The sequence below is a fragment of the Stegostoma tigrinum genome, chromosome 1, assembly GCF_030684315.1.
Source record: "Stegostoma tigrinum isolate sSteTig4 chromosome 1, sSteTig4.hap1, whole genome shotgun sequence".
Lineage (NCBI taxonomy): Eukaryota > Metazoa > Chordata > Chondrichthyes > Orectolobiformes > Stegostomatidae > Stegostoma > Stegostoma tigrinum.
In genome coordinates this window covers 48,597,620-48,619,408 of record NC_081354.1, presented here as the reverse complement: position 1 = coordinate 48,619,408, position 21,789 = coordinate 48,597,620, and the positions used below count along the sequence as shown (strand labels likewise).

Genomic DNA, 21,789 nt, shown 5'->3' with positions numbered 1-21,789 from the left:
CCATGCATGGAGTGCAAGTGTTTTTAAATGGCTGGAACAAAACTTATCAGGTGCGTTTCAATTAAGCAAATTGTAAAACAAGCACAAAAACAGATGTTGCTGACAAAGCTCAACAGGCCTGGCAGCATCTGTGAAGAGAAATCAGAATTAAGATTTCAGGTCCAGTGACCCTTCCTCAGAATGGAAGGATCAGCTTCTCCAGTAATTTCTGTTTTTGTTTCTGATTTATAGCATTCATATTTCTCTTTCTTTTTTTAATTTAAAAAACAAGCATCAAGAGAAAAAGGGAAAAGGAGAGGAAAAAATATCATAATGAGCAGGGTTAGAAAATAGGAATTGCATTGGGTTTCATAAAGGAATGGAACAACCTGACCTGATTATCCTTCTAGCTGCACTAAAAACAGAGGAAGTGAATCCAGACAAATAAGTCACTTAAAATAAAGTACCATATGTTACAAGACAAAACGGCACTGTGATTTTCAGATAAATAGGAGTTTGGGCTAGAGAGTGTACATTTCAAATACTGTCTCTTAATTTTCGTCAAAATTCTGTCCAGTGAGGAAAGTGAACATGTTTTTTGCCACGATAATAAAAAGGTCTTGTACATTCTGAACCATTCTTATAATAGATTTAAGTCCAGAGAACAACAAATGGCCTTTCAATATTAGGACATTGTTTGGATTATTTGGCAATGAAAGGTAGGTAAGGCAATACAAAGGCACATTATTGGTACAGAACTTAGCAGATATGCTGTGTGTTTAGCTGTAATAAACTAGACCTGGAAAGGGAATGCCAAATGGTACAAAGCTTTCTTTGACAAACACAATATTTCACAATAAATCCAAAACAGGACAGTTCCATTCACCTTGTCTGGCATTTTGACCTGCTGCAACTTGATCACACCCTGGTGTTCACTACGAGAATTTACTACATGTTTACTATTTGCCTAAAGATAGTTCCTAAAAGACTAGCAGCGTGTAAAGTAGAAAAGTCACCTGCTTCAGGTAGAATGGTCTCCTACGCTGCTGACGCAAGTAGGGTGAAACAACAGAGGTTTTAGTCATAACCTTATAGCCCTCCTGGAGTACGAGTGCTGGGTGAACGCTGCGGGATTTCAAATATTACACCCCTACTAAATGAGGAGAAAATTTAAACCAGATTAATTAGCCTAATGTCAATTGGTAGTATTAATAGACAGACAGCGTAGTTGTGGCACAGTTTGAGTTGTAAGATCATAATCCAGGAAAATATTAACTGTATTTGTCAAAAGCAAAAATAGAGTCAGTGTCAGAGTCACAGAGACATGCAGCACGAAAACAGATCCTTCAGCCCATTTCATCCACGGCAACCAGGTTTCGTAAACTGAACTAGTCCCATTTGCCTGCATTTGGCCCCATGTCCCTCCAAACTTTTCCTATCCATATACTTATCCCAATAACTTTTAAATGTTGTAATGTACCCACCTCTTCCATTGTGCCACTCCCTCTGGCAGCACATTGCATAGACACACCACCCTCTGTGTGGAAAAAGTTGCCCCTTAAGACTCTTTCAAATCTTTCCCCTCTCACCATAAATCTATGCCCTCTCGTTTGGGACTTGCCTAACTTGGGAAAAAGTCCTTGGATATGCACCTCATCTAATGATCCACATTTTGGAAAGTTCTCAGCTTCCCATGCTCCAGGGTGATATGTCCCAGCCAATCCATTCGCTCCTTATAACTCAAATTTTCCAGTTCCAGTAACATCCTTGTCAATCTTTTTTACACCCTTTCCAGTTTAATAACATCCTTCCGAGAGCAGGGTGACCAGAATTGTACGCAGTACTCCAAATGTGGGCTTAACAATGTAATGTCTGCAAAGTTTGATAAAGTTCTTCAAATATTATAAGGAGAGGGTTAGTCAGGGTGGTACAGTAGGTGTATATATTGATTTTTGGAAGTTTGATAAAGTATCACATGAAAGAGCAGCAAAAGTGTAAACTATTGGATAAAAGGGGCAGTTTAAATGTGGAAACAAAACAGGCTGAGACAGAAAATAGTGAGTACAGTGCACAGTTCATCAATCTGGAGGGAAGCAAACAGGAAGTCCTACAGGAATTTGTGTTGGGCCTGCAGCTTCTTTACATACATCTTCATGAACTGAATTTGGCTGAGAGACATCATTTTAAAAAGTTCACAGATGACGGAAAGCTTGAAAATGCAGTAAGCAATGTTGTAGGAACAAACTACAGTAGCAGACTTCAAGATGATCATCACAGATTAGTGAAATGACCTGATATGTTTAATATGAAATTTAATCATTAAATTTAAAAGTGCAAAGTGATTCATTTTGGAAGGTCAAATTTAAATGTTGAATACGGGGTTAATGGCAGGTTTCTTGGCCCGTGGAAGAAGAACAGAAGGATCTTGTGATCCACGTCCATGAAGCCTTCAAAGGTGCTACCCAAGTTGATAGCTTGTATGGAAGGTGTATGGTGTGTTGGCTTTCATTGGCAGGGGAATTGAGTTTAAGAGCTGCAAGATTATGCTACTGGTCTATAAAACCTTTGTTAGACGCACTTGAAATATTATGTTCAGTTCTGGTCACCTCATTACAGGAAGGATGTGGAAACTTTAGAGAGGGTGCAGAGGAGATTTATCAGGAAACTGCCTGTCTGCCTTCCAGAGAGATCACTCTCTCCATGGCTCCCTTGTCCGCTCAACACTCCCCTTCAACCCCACCACACCCAGCACTTTCCCTTGCAACCGCATCCCAGGCCCCAAGATGACTTGCCACATCAAGCAGATGTTCACCTGCACATCCGCCAATGTGGTATACTGCATCCGCTGTACGGCTTCCTCTATATTGGGGAAACCAAGCGGACGCTTGGGGACCGCTTTGCAGAATAACTACGCTCGGTTCGCAATAAACAACTGCACCTCCCAGTCGCGAACCATTTCAACTTCCCCTCCCATTCCTTAGATAACATGGCCATCCTGGGCCTCCTGCAGTGCCATAATGATGCCACCCGTAGGTTGCAGGAACAACAACTCATATTCCACTTGGGAACCCTGCAGCCCAATGGTATCAATGTGGATTTCATCAGCTTCACAATCTCTCCTCCCCCCTACTGCATCGCAAAACCAGCCCAGCTCGAACCAGCCTGCCTAACCTGTTCTTCCTTTCACCTATCCCCTCCTCCCACCTCAAGTCGCACCTTCATTTCCTACCTTCTAACCTCATCCCGTCCCCTTGACCTGTCCGTCCTCCCCGGACTGACCTATCTCCTCCCTATCTCCCCACCCATACTCTCCTCCCTACCTATCTTCTCCTCCATCCATTTTCAGTCCGCCTCCCCCTCTCTCGCTATCTATTTCAGAATCCTCTCCCCATCCCCCTTTTCTGATGAAGGGTCTAGGCCCGAAACGTCAGCTTTTGTGCTCTTGAGATGCTGCTTGGCCTGCTGTGTTCATCCAGCTCCACCCTTTGTTGCCTGGAATGGAGGGCAGATTTTATGAGGAAAGGTTGAGAGAGCTAGGGCTTTTCTCATTGGAGCGAAGTAGGATTATAGGTCAGCACAATGTCATGGGCCAATGTACAGTGCTGTGCTGTTCTACGTTCTAATATAGAGATGTGTCAATTTGAAAGGAACAACAAGGAAAGGTATTTTCAATTAAATGGCAAAGGACATGCACAGAGACAGGGAGGGGTCATGTAAACATATCTTTGAAGGTGGTATAACAATTTGATAAAGGAAGTTAAAAAGAAAACAGGAAACAAGACACATAACTTTATAAATACAGCTATTGAGAACAAAACCTCGAAAGCTATACTAAACCTGCACAAACTACAGATTTGTACAAGTGATGGGAGACTTTAACCCTGAGGAGAGAAGAAAACAATGGTTTTAAAATTTATTTGGTTGAAGGACCCTTGTCTTTTGTAATAAATTAGTAATTACAGGCAAACTATCACAGTAAAAATACTGTTAACTCCTTACACCTTTACAATTTGGAGCATCAACTTCATCAGTGTTCTTATGAAAGGTCTGACACTCTGAGGATTATCAACAAAGTGAAGAGCTACAAATCTTCACAAGAACATTAGTGAAGGTTGATATTATTGGTTTTGTGGTAGGTCCTCTCTACAGATAAAAGGTAAAGCTACAAGTTCAGGAACACATTTTGTTTATTCTTGAGGTCACTGGCTAGGCCAGCATTTTTATCCATCCTAACTGCCCTGGTGAAACTGCCTTCTTGTATCAGCACAAGCCATGGGATGTAGGGGCAAGCACAGTGCTCAAAGGAAGGAGTCCAGGATTTAACTCAGTGACAATAAAGCAACGTTGACATAGTTCCAAGTCAGGATGGCATGTGGATGGTTCACCATATGTCACTTCCATGCTTTAAGGCTAAGTATCACCTGTTGAAAATATTGGGACCATTTCAGGTCTATCCTCTACCAACCACCTACTCACTGCACAATTGTTTCAAGGGTTTTCTTCCTCCTCTTTTGCTGCTTATTAATTTTGCAATATTATTGTATGCTTCCTGATACATGGCATTCCTATTAAACCGGACTTGTCACTAGGTCAGCCCATAAGTGCACCCTGACCCTCATCATTACAGCAATGGGTTAGGCAGGCTTAACAGGATTGGTATAAGTGAGGACAGACTCCAGAGTTTTTGATAAAGTCAAGCTTATGGAAGCTACCAAGTAGGAGGCCAGCCAGAAGTGTGTTGGAACAGTTAAAATCTGAAGACAACAGTCATTAATGAGGTTTTCAGCAGCCCATAAGTTGAGGCAAAGGACTGAAGTGAGGCAATATTAAAGAGACAGAAAAAGTGATCTTAATGACATGATACGATAAATTTAGATTGAGCCTTGAATGTCACCAATGCAGATACAGAAAGTGAAACCATTGCAGAATATTGTCTGGAAATGACTGGATTTTATTGTAATACATTACTGGGATATGAACTTCGCTGTCAAGGCCAATATTTGTGCCCTCAAGAAAGTGGTATTCTCAATCATCTGTTGCTCATTGACGTCTTAGTGGTAAAGGTCACTGGTCTGTAAGGTGCTGCAGAAGGAGCCTTGCTGAACTGTGCCAGTGCATCTTGCATCTAGTACTCTCTGATGTCACTGTGCGTTGGTGGAGAAAGGAGCAAATAATTGAGGCAAGAGAGTGAATACAGGACATTATACTACAGCTGGAGCCATGTTGGTATTTTATATAGGTTTATCATAGCTTCTTTGTCTTTATATTCTATCTCTCCTTTCAAAAAGTTAATGATCTTCTCTGCTTTATCACCCTATCACACCAGCCTCAAAAGCATTCACACTTGAATGTTTGTGTCATCTGGGAATTTTAAAATTATGTCCTATCCCAATTCAATGTGTTGACAGATGTTAAAAAACAGCAAATAACCAACACCACGGATTTTCACAGTGGAACACAGGATTTTGGAGATGGAGTCAGTAATTTGGCCTGTTCCGCAGATAGCTACTCTACCATTCAGCAAGATCTTGGCTGATCGATTGTGGTCTCAACTTCACTTCCCTTTCAGTCCCACCTCCTTAGCCCTTGACTCCCTTATCAAGCAAAATCCTATCTAATTAAGCTTTGAATATTCAGTGACCCAGCCTCTACTGATTTTGGAGAAAGACAATTCCGAAGATTAACGACCCTGAAAAAAAAAATTCATCTCGGGCTTAAAAGTGACTCTGGTTATTTTTAAATGGTGTCACCTAGCTCCAGTTTCTCCCACAAGAATACATCTTCCCAGAGTCCAGCTGATTGTATATGTTTCAAGAAAATCACCTCTCCTAATTCTAAACTTCAACAAGTACATGTCCAATCTGCTTAACTCCTCTTCGTAAAGTGATAAGATTCAAATAAATAAAATCGAGTACACCTATTCTGAACCATTTCAAATGCAAATATACTATTTGTCAAATAAGAAGATCAAAATTATATACAATACTCCAGATGTACAAGGCTTTGTACTTAAACAATAGCTGTGCTTTTATGGCTCATTCTCCTTGCAACAAAATACCAGCGATACAGCTGCATTTCTAATCACTTACTGTACACTATCTTTTTGTAATTCACAAGGAGATTCAAAATTCCTCTTCAATCACTCTCCATGTAAATAGCATACAGCTTGGCTATTCTTCCTGCTAAAGTAGGAAGTTCACATTTTTCTAAATTGGTCTCCATATGTCAAAATTTCATCCATTCGCTTAACCAGCCCATATTCTTCTGCAGGCTCCCTACCTCCTCTTCTTAAGTCACTTGCGTACCTATCTTACTGCTTTCAACACATTTAACCACCATGCGTTCAATCACCTCATCCAAATAATTTTTTGGCACAGTTCAACAAGGCTCCTTCAGCAGCACCTTGTTGATAAATCAGGGGCCCAGTACTCATATCTGAAACACTCCACAAATCACATCCTGGCCAGCAGAGAGGTCTAATATCCCTGCTATCTACTCCCTAATGGCTAAACAGTCCTTTATCCAAGCTAACATGTTGCCTATTACACCATTTTGTACAGCCATAAAGACCATAATACAGCCGAGTGGACGTAAGGCTGATGGGCATTTCAACTCCACTTCCCCACACTCTCCCCATTGTAGCCTTTCAAAAGATGAAGATCCCCTCCGTGTTGAATTTATAGATTTCCAATCACTAGGATCCTTTGAGAATCTACAACCTTTTGGAAGATTATAGCAAATGTATCAACTATCTCCTCAACCATTTCTTTTAAGGATACAGGATGCAGGCCTCAAGTTAGAGGGTCTTGTCATCCTTTACTCCCATTTGTTTGCCTCGTACTTCATTGATAAATATTGTTTGAAGTTCCTGGTTCTCTTTCACCACTAATGTTCTAGTACCTGATAGCTTTCAATGCCGTTAGCAAAGTCAAAAACGAAATTTTTGTTCAAAGTCTCTGCCATTTCCTTGTTTTCATTATTAATTTCCTAGTCTCATTCCCTGAAGAACCAACACTTAATTCAACATCCTAAAGTTATTAACAATGCCATCACACTGCACCACACCAATTTTAAACAAGTGCCTAGAATGTTAGAGAGCCAATAGCTGGATTACAGTTCAAAACATCACCTAAATTTTGTACAGCACAGATTTAAGAAAGCACATAAAATCCTTAAAACGTTTCAGAAATGCTAGCCCTAAACACGATTTTTTAAAAAATCATCAAATAAATCCCTGATGTGAACCATGTAATATTAAAATGAAACTTATACGGAGCTTATTCACTAGGTGGGTGCAATTTGTCACCATGCAAGTTCAGTTACTATCATAAAACATTCATCTGAATGACTGTCATAGAATCCCCAGTGTGGAAACAGGCCATTTGGCCCAACAAGTCCACACAGACCTTCTGAAGAGCATCCCACCCACAACCACTCCCCCTATCCTTTTCCGGCATTTCCCCACAGCTAATGCACCAGCCTATACATCCCTGAACACAATGGACAATTTAGCATGGCCAATCCACCTAATTTGCACAACTGTGGACTGCAGGTCGAAACCAGCACAATCACCGGAAACCCGTATGGACATGGGGAAGATGTGCAAACTCCACATAGACAGTCGCTCAAGGCTGGAATCTTGTTCTTGTGTTGCACTCGAATCAAGGAAAACAGGAGGAATCGCATCACAATTTAAATATTAAAATGTGAGGCTGGATGAACACAGCAGGCCAAGCAGCATCTCAGGAGCACAAAAGCTGACGTTTCGGGCCTAGACCCTTCATCAGGGAGGGGGATGGGGTAGGGAACTGGAATAAATAGGGAGAGAGGGGGAGGCGGACCGAAGATGGAGAGTAAAGAAGATAGGTGGAGAGAGTGTAGGTGGGGAGGTAGGGAGGGGATAGGTCAGTCCAGGGAAGACGGACAGGTCAAGGAGGTGGGATGAGGTTAGTAGGTAGCTGGGGGTGCGGCTTGGGGTGGGAGGAAGGGATGGGTGAGAGGAAGAACCGGTTAGGGAGGCAGAGACAGGTTGGACTGGTTTTGGGATGCAGTGGGTGGGGGGGGAAGAGCTGGGCTGGTTGTGTGGTGCAGTGGGGGGAGGGGATGAACTGGGCTGGTTTAGGGATGCAGTAGGGGAAGGGGAGATTTTGAAACTGGTGAAGTCCACATTGATACCATATGGCTGCAGGGTTCCCAGGCGGAATATGAGTTGCTGTTCCTGCAACCATCGGGTGGCATCATTGTGGCAGTGCAGGAGGCCCATGATGGACATGTCATCAAGAGAATGGGAGGGGGAGTGGAAATGGTTTGCGACTGGGAGGTGCAGTTGTTTGTTGCGAACTGAGCGGAGGTGTTCTGCAAAGCGGTCCCCAAGCCTCCGCTTGGTTTCCCCAATGTAGAGGAAGCCGCACCGGGTACAGTGGATGCAGTATACCACATTAAGCAGAGGTTCACCTGCACATCTGCCAATGTGGAATGTCATCTTGGGGCCTGGGATGGGGGTGAGGGAGGAGGTGTGGGGACAAGTGTAGCATTTCCTGCGGTTGCAGGGGAAGGTGCCGGGTGTGGTGGGGTTGGAGGGCAGTGTGGAGCGAACAAGGGAGTCACGGAGAGAGTGGTCTCTCCGGAAAGCAGACAGGGGAGGGGATGGAAAAATGTCTTGGGTGGTGGGGTCGGATTGTAAATGGCGGAAGTGTCGGAGGATAATGCGTTGTATCCGGAGGTTGGTAGGGTGGTGTGTGAGAACGAGGGGGATCCTCTTGGGGCGGTTGTGGCGGGGGCGGGGTGTGAGGGATGTGTCGTGGGAAATGCGGGAGACGCGGTCAAGGGCGTTCTCGATCACCGTGGGGGGAAAGTTGCGGTCCTTAAAGAACTTGGACATCTGGGATGTGCGGGAGTGGAATGTCTTATCGTGGGAGCAGATGCGGCGGAGGCGGAGGAATTGGGAATAGGGGGTGGAATTTTTGCAGGAGGGTGGGTGGGAGGAGGTGTATTCTAGGTAGCTGTGGGAGTCGGTGGGCTTGAAATGGACATCAGTTACAAGCTGGTTGCCTGAGATGGAGACTGAGAGGTCCAGGAAGGTGAGGGATGTGCTGGAGATGGCCCAGGTGAACTGAAGGTTGGGGTGGAAGGTGTTGGTGAAGTGGATGAACTGTTCGAGCTCCTCTGGGGAGCAAGAGGCGGCGCCGATACAGTCATCAATGTACCGGAGGAAGAGGTGGGGTTTGGGGCCTGTGTAGGTGCGGAAGAGGGACTGTTCCACGTAACCTACAAAGAGGCAGGCATAGCTGGGGCCCATGCGGGTGCCCATGGCCACCCCCTTAGTCTGTAGGAAGTGGGAGGAGTCAAAAGAGAAGTTGTTGAGTGTGAGGACAAGTTCAGCTAGGCAGATGAGAGTGTCGGTGGAGGGGGCCTGGTCGGGCCTGCGGGACAGGAAGAAGCGGAGGGCCTTGAGGCCACCCTCCTGCACACAGCTACCTAGAATACACCTCCTCCCACCCACCCTCCTGCAAAAATTCCATCCCCTATTCCCAATTCCTCCGCCTCCGCCGCATCTGCTCCCACGATAAGACATTCCACTCCCGCACATCCCAGATGTCCAAGTTCTTTAAGGACCGCAACTTTCCCCCCACGGTGATCGAGAACGCCCTTGACCGCGTCTCCCGCATTTCCCACGACACATCCCTCACACCCCGCCCCCGTCACAACCGCCCCAAGAGGATCCCCCTCGTTCTCACACACCACCCTACCAACCTCCGGATACAACGCATTATCCTCCGACACTTCCGCCATTTACAATCCGACCCCACCACCCAAGACATTTTTCCATCCCCTCCCCTGTCTGCTTTCCGGAGAGACCACTCTCTCCGTGACTCCCTTGTTCGCTCCACACTGCCCTCCAACCCCACCACACCCGGCACCTTCCCCTGTAACCGCAGGAAATGCTACACTTGTCCCCACACCTCCTCCCTCACCCCCATCCCAGGCCCCAAGATGACATTTCACATTAAGCAGAGGTTCACCTGCACATCTGCCAATGTGGTATACTGCATCCACTGTACCCGGTGCGGCTTCCTCTACATTGGGGAAACCAAGCGGAGGCTTGGGGACTGCTTTGCAGAACACCTCCGCTCAGTTCGCAACAAACAACTGCACCTCCCAGTCGCAAACCATTTCCACTCCCCCTCCCATTCTCTTGATGACATGTCCATCATGGGCCTCCTGCACTGCCACAATGATGCCACCCGAAGGTTGCAGGAACAGCAACTCATATTCCGCCTGGGAACCCTGCAGCCATATGGTTTCAATGTGGACTTCACCAGTTTCAAAATCTCCCCTTCCCCTACTGCATCCCTAAACCAGCCCAGTTCATCCCCTCCCCCCACTGCACCACACAACCAGCCCAGCTCTTCCCCCCCACCCACTGCATCCCAAAACCAGTCCAACCTGTCTCTGCCTCCCTAACCGGTTCTTCCTCTCACCCATCCCTTCCTCCCACCCCAAGCCGCACCCCCAGCTACCTACTAACCTCATCCCACCTCCTTGACCTGTCCGTCTTCCCTGGACTGACCTATCCCCTCCCTACCTCCCCACCTATCTTCTTTACTCTCCATCTTCGGTCCGCCTCCCCCTCTCTCCCTATTTATTCCAGTTCCCTCCCCCCATCCCCCTCTCTGATGAAGGGTCTAGGCCCGAAACGTCAGCTTTTGTGCTCCTGAGATGCTGCTTGGCCTGCTGTGTTCATCCAGCCTCACATTTTATTATCTTGGAATCTCCTGCATCTGCAGTTCCCATTATCTCTGATACAATTTAAATATTCTCAGCTAAAACCACTCAAAACATGTTTCCCTCCCCCTAGCGACACAAAGCCACACCAATTAAATCCCAGGTTTCATGTCTTCACTGGCTTGCAGTCCATCTTAACAATGTAAACTTTAATTTTGTTTCTGGCAGCTAAAAATACAACGTGCATATAGTGAGTAGATTTGTGTGTGTAAATGTGCAAAGCAAAAAAAAAGCGAAATACAAAGAAAAACAATGACAAAAATTACAAACAACTTTAATACATTTTATCAATTGGCACTCCCAGCCAAAGTTGTATTAATTGTGCTAAATCAAACATGCAAGTTGCTATTTCCTGCGCATTCAGCACCCCTCATTTTTCTTTTCCCTTTTCTTCTACAAAAAAAATCGTTAATGAATGGGGGCAAATTTATCATTAAAATCAGTCGTACTTACAGTATATTTTGCCAGATCACTCCAGAGGTCAGTGCTAATTACCGCCCCTTAGATTAGCATTTGTTTTTTAAAAAAACTGATACATGTATTCATTCCAGAATCTATTACAGTTGAAACCATTTTTTTACGTTTAGTTTGAAATTACATTTTTTTTTTCTATAAATAACAACTGAAATTCAAATTGGTTCATATTATTTATCTGGAAAAATTAAACTTTCCCACTCCTCTGATGCTGCCTGGCCTGCTGTATCCCTCCAGCTCCACACTGTGTTGTCCCTGACTCCAGCATCTGCAGTTCTTGCTGTCTCCAAGACAACATCTTGATTGTTTTAATGACTTATCTGCTGAAAAATAGTTTAAGATGATGCCTTGAGTACATTTTCATTTAGTCCATGAATCCATTTCAACTTTCCTGCTCCTTAATTTCATAAACTTACATTTGCCAATACTTCCTGCCATTTCTTTGCTCATAGATCGAGATGATCAAATTTCTCTTAAATTTGTGTGTTTTTGCCACAACACCCAATTTGGTGTGTCATTAAATCCCACATCATTTCTGTCTTGCACACAGTCATTTGCTTATGCTTCATCGATACACTTACCCGTGTTTTACTCAATCTGCCAACACAACGTTTGGAATTACTGTTTTTATGCAACACTCACACCCACAATTAATGCTCAAATGAGTCATATTGCTGCTCATCTAAAACAGCTGTTTCTAAACTGGCTAGCCAAACACACCCTACTGTAACAAAAAAAAGCTGGGAGACTTGAAATACTTTCTAAAATGCATAATTAAATTATACATCTATATTGTATAATTGCAAATGTTTGTATAAAAGACAAAGTAATATATACCTTCACTTTAGTAAAACTTCAACACTTCGACCATAACTAAGAACAGGGTCTATGGGAGAAACATCTCACCAGTAAACCTATTTAAAAAACGATTTTTAGTAAAGCCAATTTTGCAAGTATTTTAGTGTGGATCTGCAAAGCTACAAGTGGCTTGGTGGTTAGCACTGCTGCCTCACAGCGCCAGGAACACAGGTTCAATTCCAGCCTCGAGCAACTGTGTGTGGGGTTTGCACATTCTCCATGTCCGTGAGGGTTTCCGCTGGTGCTCCAGTTTCCTCTCACAGTTCAAAGACATACAGTTAGGTGGATTGGCCATACTATATTGCCCCGTAGTCAGAAATCACACAACACCAGCTTATAGTCTAACAGGCCTGGTATCGTGTGATTTCTGACCTTGTCCACCCCAGTCCAACAGTGGCACCTCCACATCATTGCCCCGTTGTATTCAAGGATGTGTGGGTTAGGTGGATTAACGATGATATATGCAGGTTTAATGGAATACATGGAAGTATGGGTCTAAGTGGAGGGTCGGTGCAAATTCAATGGTCCAAATGGCCTTTATCTGCCCTTTAGGATTCTATGACTTTTTTTTTTAAACATAGCATTGTTTACAACCTTAAAGTGTTTTCCAGCCAATTAAGTACTTTTGAAGTATAATTCCTGCAGTAATATTGGAAAACCATCCTAATAACTATAGATACAAAATAATTTGAAAGAAAGCAGCAGTTAACATAAACATTATTTCTAGAAACTTTTTCTCAAATATTCAGCACATTCCATTGTCTTACTATTCTAAGCTGCACAATTATTTTTTGTGGTCTATCCAAACTTGTAATTATGTAAGAATAGGTTTTTTTATTAAAAGGAGAGCTATCTTTCTAAAGCTTTGTATCTTGCACTTCTTGGGATAAACACAAGAATCCAAAATGTTCAGGACAATTTATAAGAAGAAGAGGGTATTGACTAGTTGGCAAGTCAATGCTGATTGGCTGAGGCATTACCATACAGAAAACAACAGGGAACTATGCTATAACTCTTGAATGTATTCCCTTTGTTTGTAGAGAATTGTTCCCGTGAATAACTATATGCCACTTTCAGCTCATATAAATTAGCCATGGCATGAGCATAACTAATTATCATAAATTGCTTTAGTGTAGTTCTGAATGCACTCAGGATTGTTCAGCAAGTGCTCTGAAATTCATACATGGCTCAACTGTGCGACGCAAAACTAGTTTTTGGGCTGATGGCAGTGTCCGATTGCTGGAAAATATCACTCAAGTAACTGTTCTGTAATAGCTGTGTGAAATAGTTTGTTTAAAATATTTTTCAAATTATCTAGGCACGGTGTCCCAGTGAATGGCTGATCAAATCAAACAACACATTCTGTTGGTTGTTCATTACAGGCAGAATATAGACCAAATAAAACCAGCCTGAATTTACAAAACAAAAAGAAACAATGTACGTTGGAAATGATTCCACGAGAAGGCAGCACTTGCTTAACAATCCTAAGTGTGCCAACAGATATTGCAATTCAAGTCCAGCACTGACAGTTGGTTTTGGTAATTTATTCAAGGGATCTGGTCATTGTTGGCTGGACCAGTATTTTTTGGCCATCACAAATTGACTCGAGATAATGGTGGTTAGCTGCTTTCTTCTCCTGCTGCAGGCCTTGTGATGTTGATGCAGAATTCTAAGATTTTGGCGCAGCAATGAAGAATGTCCAGTTAATAGATCAAAGACAGGATTGTGCATGACTTGAAGGGGAAGCTTACAGATTGATAAGATTAACACAATCTGTTACCTTTGTTCTTCCAGGCAGTACAGCATGCAGGGTCGAAAGAAGCTATCACAGATATCTTAAGAGTTGCTGTATTATACCTTGTAGATGGTAAACAACACAGCCACAAAGCATAATGGACTAGATTTCAATCATGTGGGTTGCTTTGTCGAGAATGGTGTTGAGCTTTTGGAGCATTTTTTGGGATGTGCTCATCCAGCCAAGTGAATATTATTCCATCACATAAACATCAAAAAACTGTGGCTGCTGAAAATCTGAAGCAAAAACAGGAAGTGTTTTTTAAAGATGGTGGGGAGAAATGTGCTGAGATGTATCTCAGAGTGGTTTGATTACACTTTGAATAGTTACTTTATTTTAAATAAAATCTTATTATCCCCGCTTCCCTAACCTGTCCTTCATCCCACCTATCCCCTCCTCCCACTTCAAGCCCCATCCCCATCTCCTACATACTAGCCTCATCCCACCCCCTTGGCCTGTCCATCCTCCCTGGACTGACCAGGGACTGACTATTTAAATAGCTTTTAAATTGAGGAGTGAAAGATATAGGACAGATGTCAGAGGTAGTTTCTTGACTCAGAGAGTAGTAAGGGAATGGAACGCATTGCCTGCAACGGTAGTAGATTCGCCAACTTTAGGTACATTTAAGTCGATTTGGATAAGCATATGGACATACATGGAACAGTGTGGGTTAGATGGGCTTCAGATCGGTATGACAGGTTGGCACAACGTCAAGGGCCGAAGGGCCTGTACTGTGCTGTAATGTTCTATGTTCTATGTATTGCATACATCTATTAAAGCACTGAGTCTCTCTCTCCTTCCCAGGCTGAGGTTTTTCAACTCTTATAATTCAATCTTCTTCCACAAAACATCAGCACTTCATTGGTTGTAAAGGGCTTCGAGACATTCACTCACCATGAAAAGCTATATAAATACCAGTCTTTCTTTCTAGATATTTAAATCCAGATTATGAATGCTTCCCTCCCTTACCAAAGAATGTTCACAGTACTCAGTTCAGTCTGCCAAAAGGCTTCCTGAAATCGCTGACATTGAAAACATTTACAACCAATCAATGGGAGATATCCAGCCTGCAGTTAGAATGTACTGAAAGAAGAAAGCTGATAGACGAAAAAAAACAAAATATTCAACACGTTCTTTCCCCAAGATCTGGTTCAGGTATTTTCAGGATGCACAATGTCCTTTAAAATGAAGTTTTCGACACTGTCTAAATGAATTGACAACTTGTTAGTGTTTAACTCACAGGTGTTCGAAAAGTCACGCCGCGGGGCGGGGAAAACTTTGTTCAAACAGTCAAGACTTTCCCAGCTCCCATCAATAGGTCCCCAGGCCCGGCCCCGACACAGTTCACCCTCAATCCAAAACCGCCACTAGGAGCTCGGTTTGGGCCAGCCGAAGTTCACTTACCCTTGCTGGCTGCAATGAGCGCTTTCCCATCCTTCAGCAACTCCTTAATGAACTTGTTGGACTTATCCAATTCAGCTTCGTGTGCTTTCAACCTTTCCCGAAAGTAAGGTCTCTCCAGGTAACAGTCACTGAATTCCAAAGGCTGCAATCCCATTCTTTCCCGCCTTGAAATCCTTTTACAGAGACTCAAAGGGAGAACAGAATAGGAAAATTCACCACACCCGGAAAAATCCCGAGTTTCTCTGAAATTATCTGCACGAAGACAACAACTCCGTTCGGGAGCTATGTGAAGAACGACAAGGAGGCGAAAGCAAATCCGAGGCTGCAAGGGATAAGAGCACTGCAACAAAGTACCGAGGCGAGAGTTGCAAGGCGTTTGCCAGGAGGTTGTAGCCTCAACCCCCGGTTCTCGCGCAGTCCACAGAATGAGGGCGGAGCACTCGCACTCGGTAAGAAGAGGCGTCGACTAAGCCTCCCTAACCTCGAGACGAAAGCGACGCTCCTTATGCAACTTTTCTCCAGGCATTGGTACGACACCCAGCCCAGTCCAACACCGATCAATTGATGTTTGCTCATTTTAATCCCGTGCGTTTCCTTCAGGATGGGAATCAAATAACTGACCTTCCAGTCACGCCAAAAGCAACGCTGTCGGAATTTTTGCCTTATTCTCGCCCGCTTGACAGAGTAAAACCACTTCCCAGTGTTGAACATTGAACACAATGTGTTCTGCTAAATAAACGTGGGACCAAAGAGAATGTAATGTCTTTTTGGCAAAAGCAAGAATGGTAACATCGAAAGCAACAAATTTTGAAGGACTTTAAAAATAGTACTTACAAAGATGATAAAGTGTGAAGCTGGATGAGCACAGCAGGCCAAGCAGCATCTCAGGAGCACCAAAGCTGACATTTTGCGCCTAGACCTTGTGCTCCTGAGATGCTGCTTGGCCTGCTGTGTTCGTCCAGCTTCACACTTTATTATCTTGGATTCTCCAGCATCTGCAGTTCCCATTATCTCTCCCCACTTACAAAGGTGTTTCAGTTATAAACATGTTTCTTCGTGTGGAAGTTAAATATACAATGCTGGATGGGTGAGGAGGTAAGAGATAACAAGGTATAGAGCTGGATGAACACAGCAGGCCGAGCAGGAACGCTGACGTGACGTTTCAGGCCTAGACCCTTCTTCAGAAATGGGGGAGGGAAAGGGGCTTCTGAAATAAATAGGGAGAGAGGGAGAGGTGGACAGAAGATGGTTGAAGGAGAAGATAGGTGGAGAGGAGAGAGACAGGTCCAAGAGGCGGGGATGGAACCAGGAAAGGTGAGAGTAGGTGGGGAGTTAGGGAGAAGATAGGTCAGTCCAGGGAGGATGGACTGGGCAAGGGGGTGGGATGGGGCTAGTATGTAGGAGATGGGTATGGGACTTGAAGTGGGAGGAAGGGATAGGTGGGATGAAGGACAGATTAGGGAAGCGGGGACAAGCTGGGCTGGTTTTGGGATGCGGTAGAGAGAGGGGATAGTTTGGAGCTTGTGAAGTCCACATTGATACCATTGGGCTGCAGGGTTCCCAAGTGGAATATGAGGTGCTGTTCCTGCAACCTTCGGGTGGCATATTTGTGGCACTGCAGGAGACCCAGGATGGACATGTCATCTGAGGAATGGGAGGGGGAGTTGAAATGGTTCGCGACCGGCAAGTGCAGTTGTTTAGTGCAAACTGAGTGTAGGTTTTTCTGCAAAGCAGTCCCCAAGCCTCCGCTTGGTTTCCCCAATCTAAAGGAGACCACAACAGGAACAGCAGATGCAGTATACAACATTAGCAGATGTGCAGGTGTAGCACTTCCTGAGGTTGCAGGGAAAAGTGCTGGGTGTGGTGTGGCTGGACGGGAGTGTGGAGTGGACAAGGGAGGCACAGAGAGAGTGGTCCCTCCAGAAAGCAGATAAGGGTGCTCTCAACCACTGAGGGGTGAATGTTGCGGTCCATGAAAAATGAGGACATCTGAGATGTACGGGAGTGGAATGCCTCATCCTGGGAGCAGATGCGGCAGAGGCAAAGTACTTAGGAATAGGGGATGGCATTTTTGGAGGAAGGTGGGTGGGAGGTCTGGGGAGATGGTGAAGACTCGACAGGGCAGGGTAAGGGTAGGGCAAGGCTGAGACAATAGCACCCAGCCCTGCTGAGTCTTCACCATCCCCCCAGACCTTCCCCTTACTGAGAATGAACGGCCAATCCTCAGTAAAGGGCTCACCTCTGTGCCCTGCTCAACTCACACATCAACACACTTGGACATTGAACAGTTTTTATGCCACCTCCGTCTCCATGATTACTACTTCAACAGTGAGCCTAACCCTCCATCTACTGACCCCTTCTCCCACCTGCAACACACCCCCTCCTCCTGGAAACCAGCCCAAGGCCTCTTTACCTCCCTCGACCACTTCGTCTCCAACTGCTGTCGAGACATCAACCGCCTCAACCTCTCCACCCCTCTCACCCACTCCAACCTCTCCCCTGCAGAACATGTAGCCCTCTGTTCCAATCCCAACCTCACCATAAAACCTGCGGACAAGGGAGGTGCAGTATTAGTATGGCGCACTGACCTCTACATCGCTGAGTCCAGGCATCAACTCTCTGACACCTCCTCCTACCGCCCTCTTGATCGTGACAGTTTGTGTAAAGCTTCTTGTGTTAACAATGCTGTACAAATGCAGGTTATTGTTTGGACCAAAAGAAAAACTTTTCTGCTCTTTCCACAGATGCTGACTAACCTGCTGTGTTTCACCAGCTTTTTCTAAGATTTCTGGCATGTACAGTAATTTTAATTTGACCTCTATCAAAAGGGTTTATGTCAACAGAAGGTTAAAAACAAAATATTTTGGTTTGGCTGAATGGTCTCTGTGGTCAGTTAGATTACAGCCAATAATTTTGTAATATATGCAATGAAGTTTCTTACCATGTGGGCAACATACTGGAGAACTGACTGCAGATGTGGAAGCATAAGTTGTTGCCTTTCGAAGGAGAAGGGGTTTAACCAGTAATTATTGATCTTGAGAAGGTTGTGGTGAGCTGTCTTTTTGAACTACTGTACTTCATATGGGGGGAGATGGGGGGGGCGGTGTTGGGAATGATACAGGGTGGTGTATATGCACAGAGCTGCTCGAAAAAAGCTCCAGGATTTTAATTCACTGAGCATTGGAGATATAGTTCTAAGTCAGGATGGTATGTGGCTTTGAAAGCAAGTTGTAAGGGGATGGAATGAAGGAGAAAATAATTTAAAAAAGCAACTATGAGACATTAAACACATAATTCTGAAAATAGATTATGAGGTTCAGGCATCAGTCAAGGGGAGCATGTGTCAGAGATCACAAAATTTATTTCTTAACATCAGGTGTACTGAAGGTTGATTGAACGCTGATTAAACAATGTGGAGTTAAAAGTTGTCTATGTGCCACTTGTTTACCAATAGCACATCCTCTCATACAGTATAAATATTGTTTTCCCTTTATTATTTCTTGTGAATTAGTCTGTTGAGTGCAAGACAAAAATCGTTGACAAAATGTCTTTCTTCAGCAAAACTCAACTTTTGTAGTATCAGATGACTGTTTTGTTAATTGTATCTTTACTCCAAGAATAATGACTGAGCATGTTTGGGTTGGTGTGTGTGCTATTTAAGAGCTTCAATTCTTTTGGATTTTGCTGTCCACCTCTAGCATCTGGCCAATTTCAAATTAGTGGAACTTTTTACAGAATATGAATGGCTAAATTGTGTGTGATTGTCTAACTAAGCTATGGTTGTAAAGCATATCATACTGAAACATACAATAGAAGTATAGAGTACAAGTCTGAAGATGTTTTGCTGAATCTATATGAAGCAGTTCAATCTACTGTGGCTATGGTTTCAAATTTTGGGCACCAGAAAGATGTTTAGACTTAAAGGTTTTATGGACAAACGGAAGCTGGGGTTATTCCCTTTGATCTAAGACACTTAAAGAGATTTTATAGTGCTTTAGAAAATTACAAAGGGTTAAATGCTAACTATTTCCTGTTGGAGAAGGATTGACAATTCATTAGGTTTAAATTCATTTAAGTTGATTGACAAAAGAACTGAGGTGACCCGAGGAGAAACCGTTCCACAATGAGTGGCTAGGATCTAGAATTCACTCCTTCCACGACTTTGTGGATTTAAATTCATATTAGTGTGCAAAACAAAATGGAACAAATACTTGGAGAAAAATAATAGGTAATGGAAGTACTGATGCAGATTGAATTGGGCTGAATGCACTGTTTCTGCAATGCAGTATTCTATTCCATATGACCCAAGGTACATTTGATGGTGCTTGACAGAAACTGTTGAGAGTTAAAACAGTGAAGTTAAGTGGGCCAGGAATAAGTGAAGCCCCAGGGCTGATGGTTTCTCTCCCCAGCTTGTTGAAGTTCTCTCATAAGAATGTGGACTACGTAATTCTATAAATTCACCAAGAATGATCAGACTCCTGCAATCAGACACAAGTGATAGAAGGAGCACAAATTGAAACTCAAAAACAGTAGAGTGATATGATTAAATTGTGAGGCCAGTGCAACAATCTAAATCCAGAGTTAGGGGCAACACCCTGAGAAGCTCAGCACTGAAAGGACCAGTGAACAATGAACTCAAAACCTACCTAGACATTGAACCGTTGGGAAGCAAAGCCAGTACAAGAGCTGACAGAAAAGACAGAAGGCACAGAACAGAGAAACCATCATCAACCAGCAACAGTCCATAAAACATTACAGAAAATCCTAACAATGTACAGAGATGAGGGAGAAACAAACACTCAGAAGATCTATCAATGGCAGGGAAAAGGAAGTCCTTCATTCAAAATGGGATCATCCTCATCTTCACAAATCTGTTCTTCGAGAACTACATTGCAATAGATTTAACATAGTGCGGTGGAAGGAACTTGAGCACATTAAAAGTAATCAGGAGTTGGTGAGGTCCAACTACCTATAGGAGAGTGCTATTCTAAAATTTCAGCATTTTGTAGTCCACCAACACAGTCGAAGCTTGGAGAGTAAGTCATATAAGGCTACAATAGCCTTCGTAAAATCCTCTACTGAGGCAGCAAATGTGCTTATGAAATCGATACAAAAACATTTCAAGCAGGAATAACATTGGACAATGTTATCTGATAAAAACATTCAGCTACAGGGGTGTAAGTGAATCAGAGCTTAAAAAGGAAAGAGAAAACCAAGCAAGAGAGAACAAAAATCTTAATTTACTATATTAGAAAATATTGTGAAGAAACAAGCTCTTTTTGAGAATACAGATCATTGCAGAAGACAGATCATGTTCTGAAAAAAGTGTTCTTGGAAACACATTGGGAATTTACCCAAATGGCCTACTGGTTTAGAATCACAATGCTATTTAGTAACCTCTTATAGAAATGTCTCCCTTCACTGATAATAGTACACTTCTACTCTTGACAGAGTTCCAGAATTAGCCTTGTTTACAAAGGAGTGACAAATCGACTTCACCTCTGCATTTACCAACTCAGAAAAAGACAAAAAAGCCATGCAACTAATACACCCTTAAAGACTTGTATATTTTGTCACAAAGAAGTTTTTTATTTCAAATTTTTTGGGAATACCTGGTGTTGTTTCTTCACAAGAGATTTTTGCAAGTTCACTATGGACATTGGATTTTCTTTTGGCGAGACTTCCATTAAATGTGGAAGTAATTGGTGATATCTGTTTGCTGTGCCGTAGAACCAGCTGGAGCTATTTTGAACAATGACTGGCTTGGATTAGAGCTTGCTTTTTCTAGTTAAGCTTCAGAGAAACCAGTGAGTTGGAAGAAAGGTTCCGACCCGAAACACCAACTTTTCTGTTCCTCTGATGCTGCCTGGCCTGCTGTGTTCCTCCAGTGGCACACTATATTATCTCTGACTCCACCATCTGGAGTTCTTACTTGCTTAGAAAACCTGCCCATCCATTCTTCTCATTTCTAAAAAGAAAACTCTCTTTTTGAGTTCAGGATGGAACCAATTTGTTCTTTTGAAAGAATGATTGAAGAAACAATTCAACATGGCATTTCCTAAGCAAGCTGTGTGTGGGATCATATTTAATAATAGCAGAGATTGGTGAGTGGTGAAAATAGCCTCTTTATTGAGCATTTGCAGGAGCACAGTTCGAGGCAGTGATGGATTCTAAAGTCCAGTTTTACAGGAGAGATAGTAGGAATTGCCGATGCTGGAGTCTGAGATAACAAGGTGTGGAGCTGGATGAACACAGCAGGCCAGGCAGCATCAGAGGAGCAGGAAAGCTGACATTTCAGGTCTGGACCCTTCTTCATTTCTTGGAGCTTTCCTGCTCCACTGATGCTACCTGGCCTACAATTTTACAGTAGACTCTTTTACACAGTTTTTACATACATTAATATGTTAGCATGATAGTGTCACATTGGTGTATCTATTGTACACAGGTTTGTCCTAGGGAGGACAAAGATAGCCAGCATTTAGCACGTGCCT

At 43.4% G+C, this 21,789-nt stretch overlaps 1 protein-coding gene across 1 annotated transcript in view; it reads right to left on the bottom strand.

The window, feature by feature from the left end:
• The window catches only part of arhgap10 (Rho GTPase activating protein 10), a 205,285-nt gene extending 189,579 nt beyond the window's left edge, over positions 1-15,706 (bottom strand). Inside the window, exon 1 of the mRNA XM_059645226.1 lies at positions 15,296-15,706. Within this exon, the coding sequence (XP_059501209.1) occupies positions 15,296-15,449 (154 nt within the window). The 5' untranslated portion in view covers positions 15,450-15,706. The remainder of the gene's footprint in view (positions 1-15,295) is intronic.
• Positions 15,707-21,789: the final 6,083 nt, after the last annotated feature.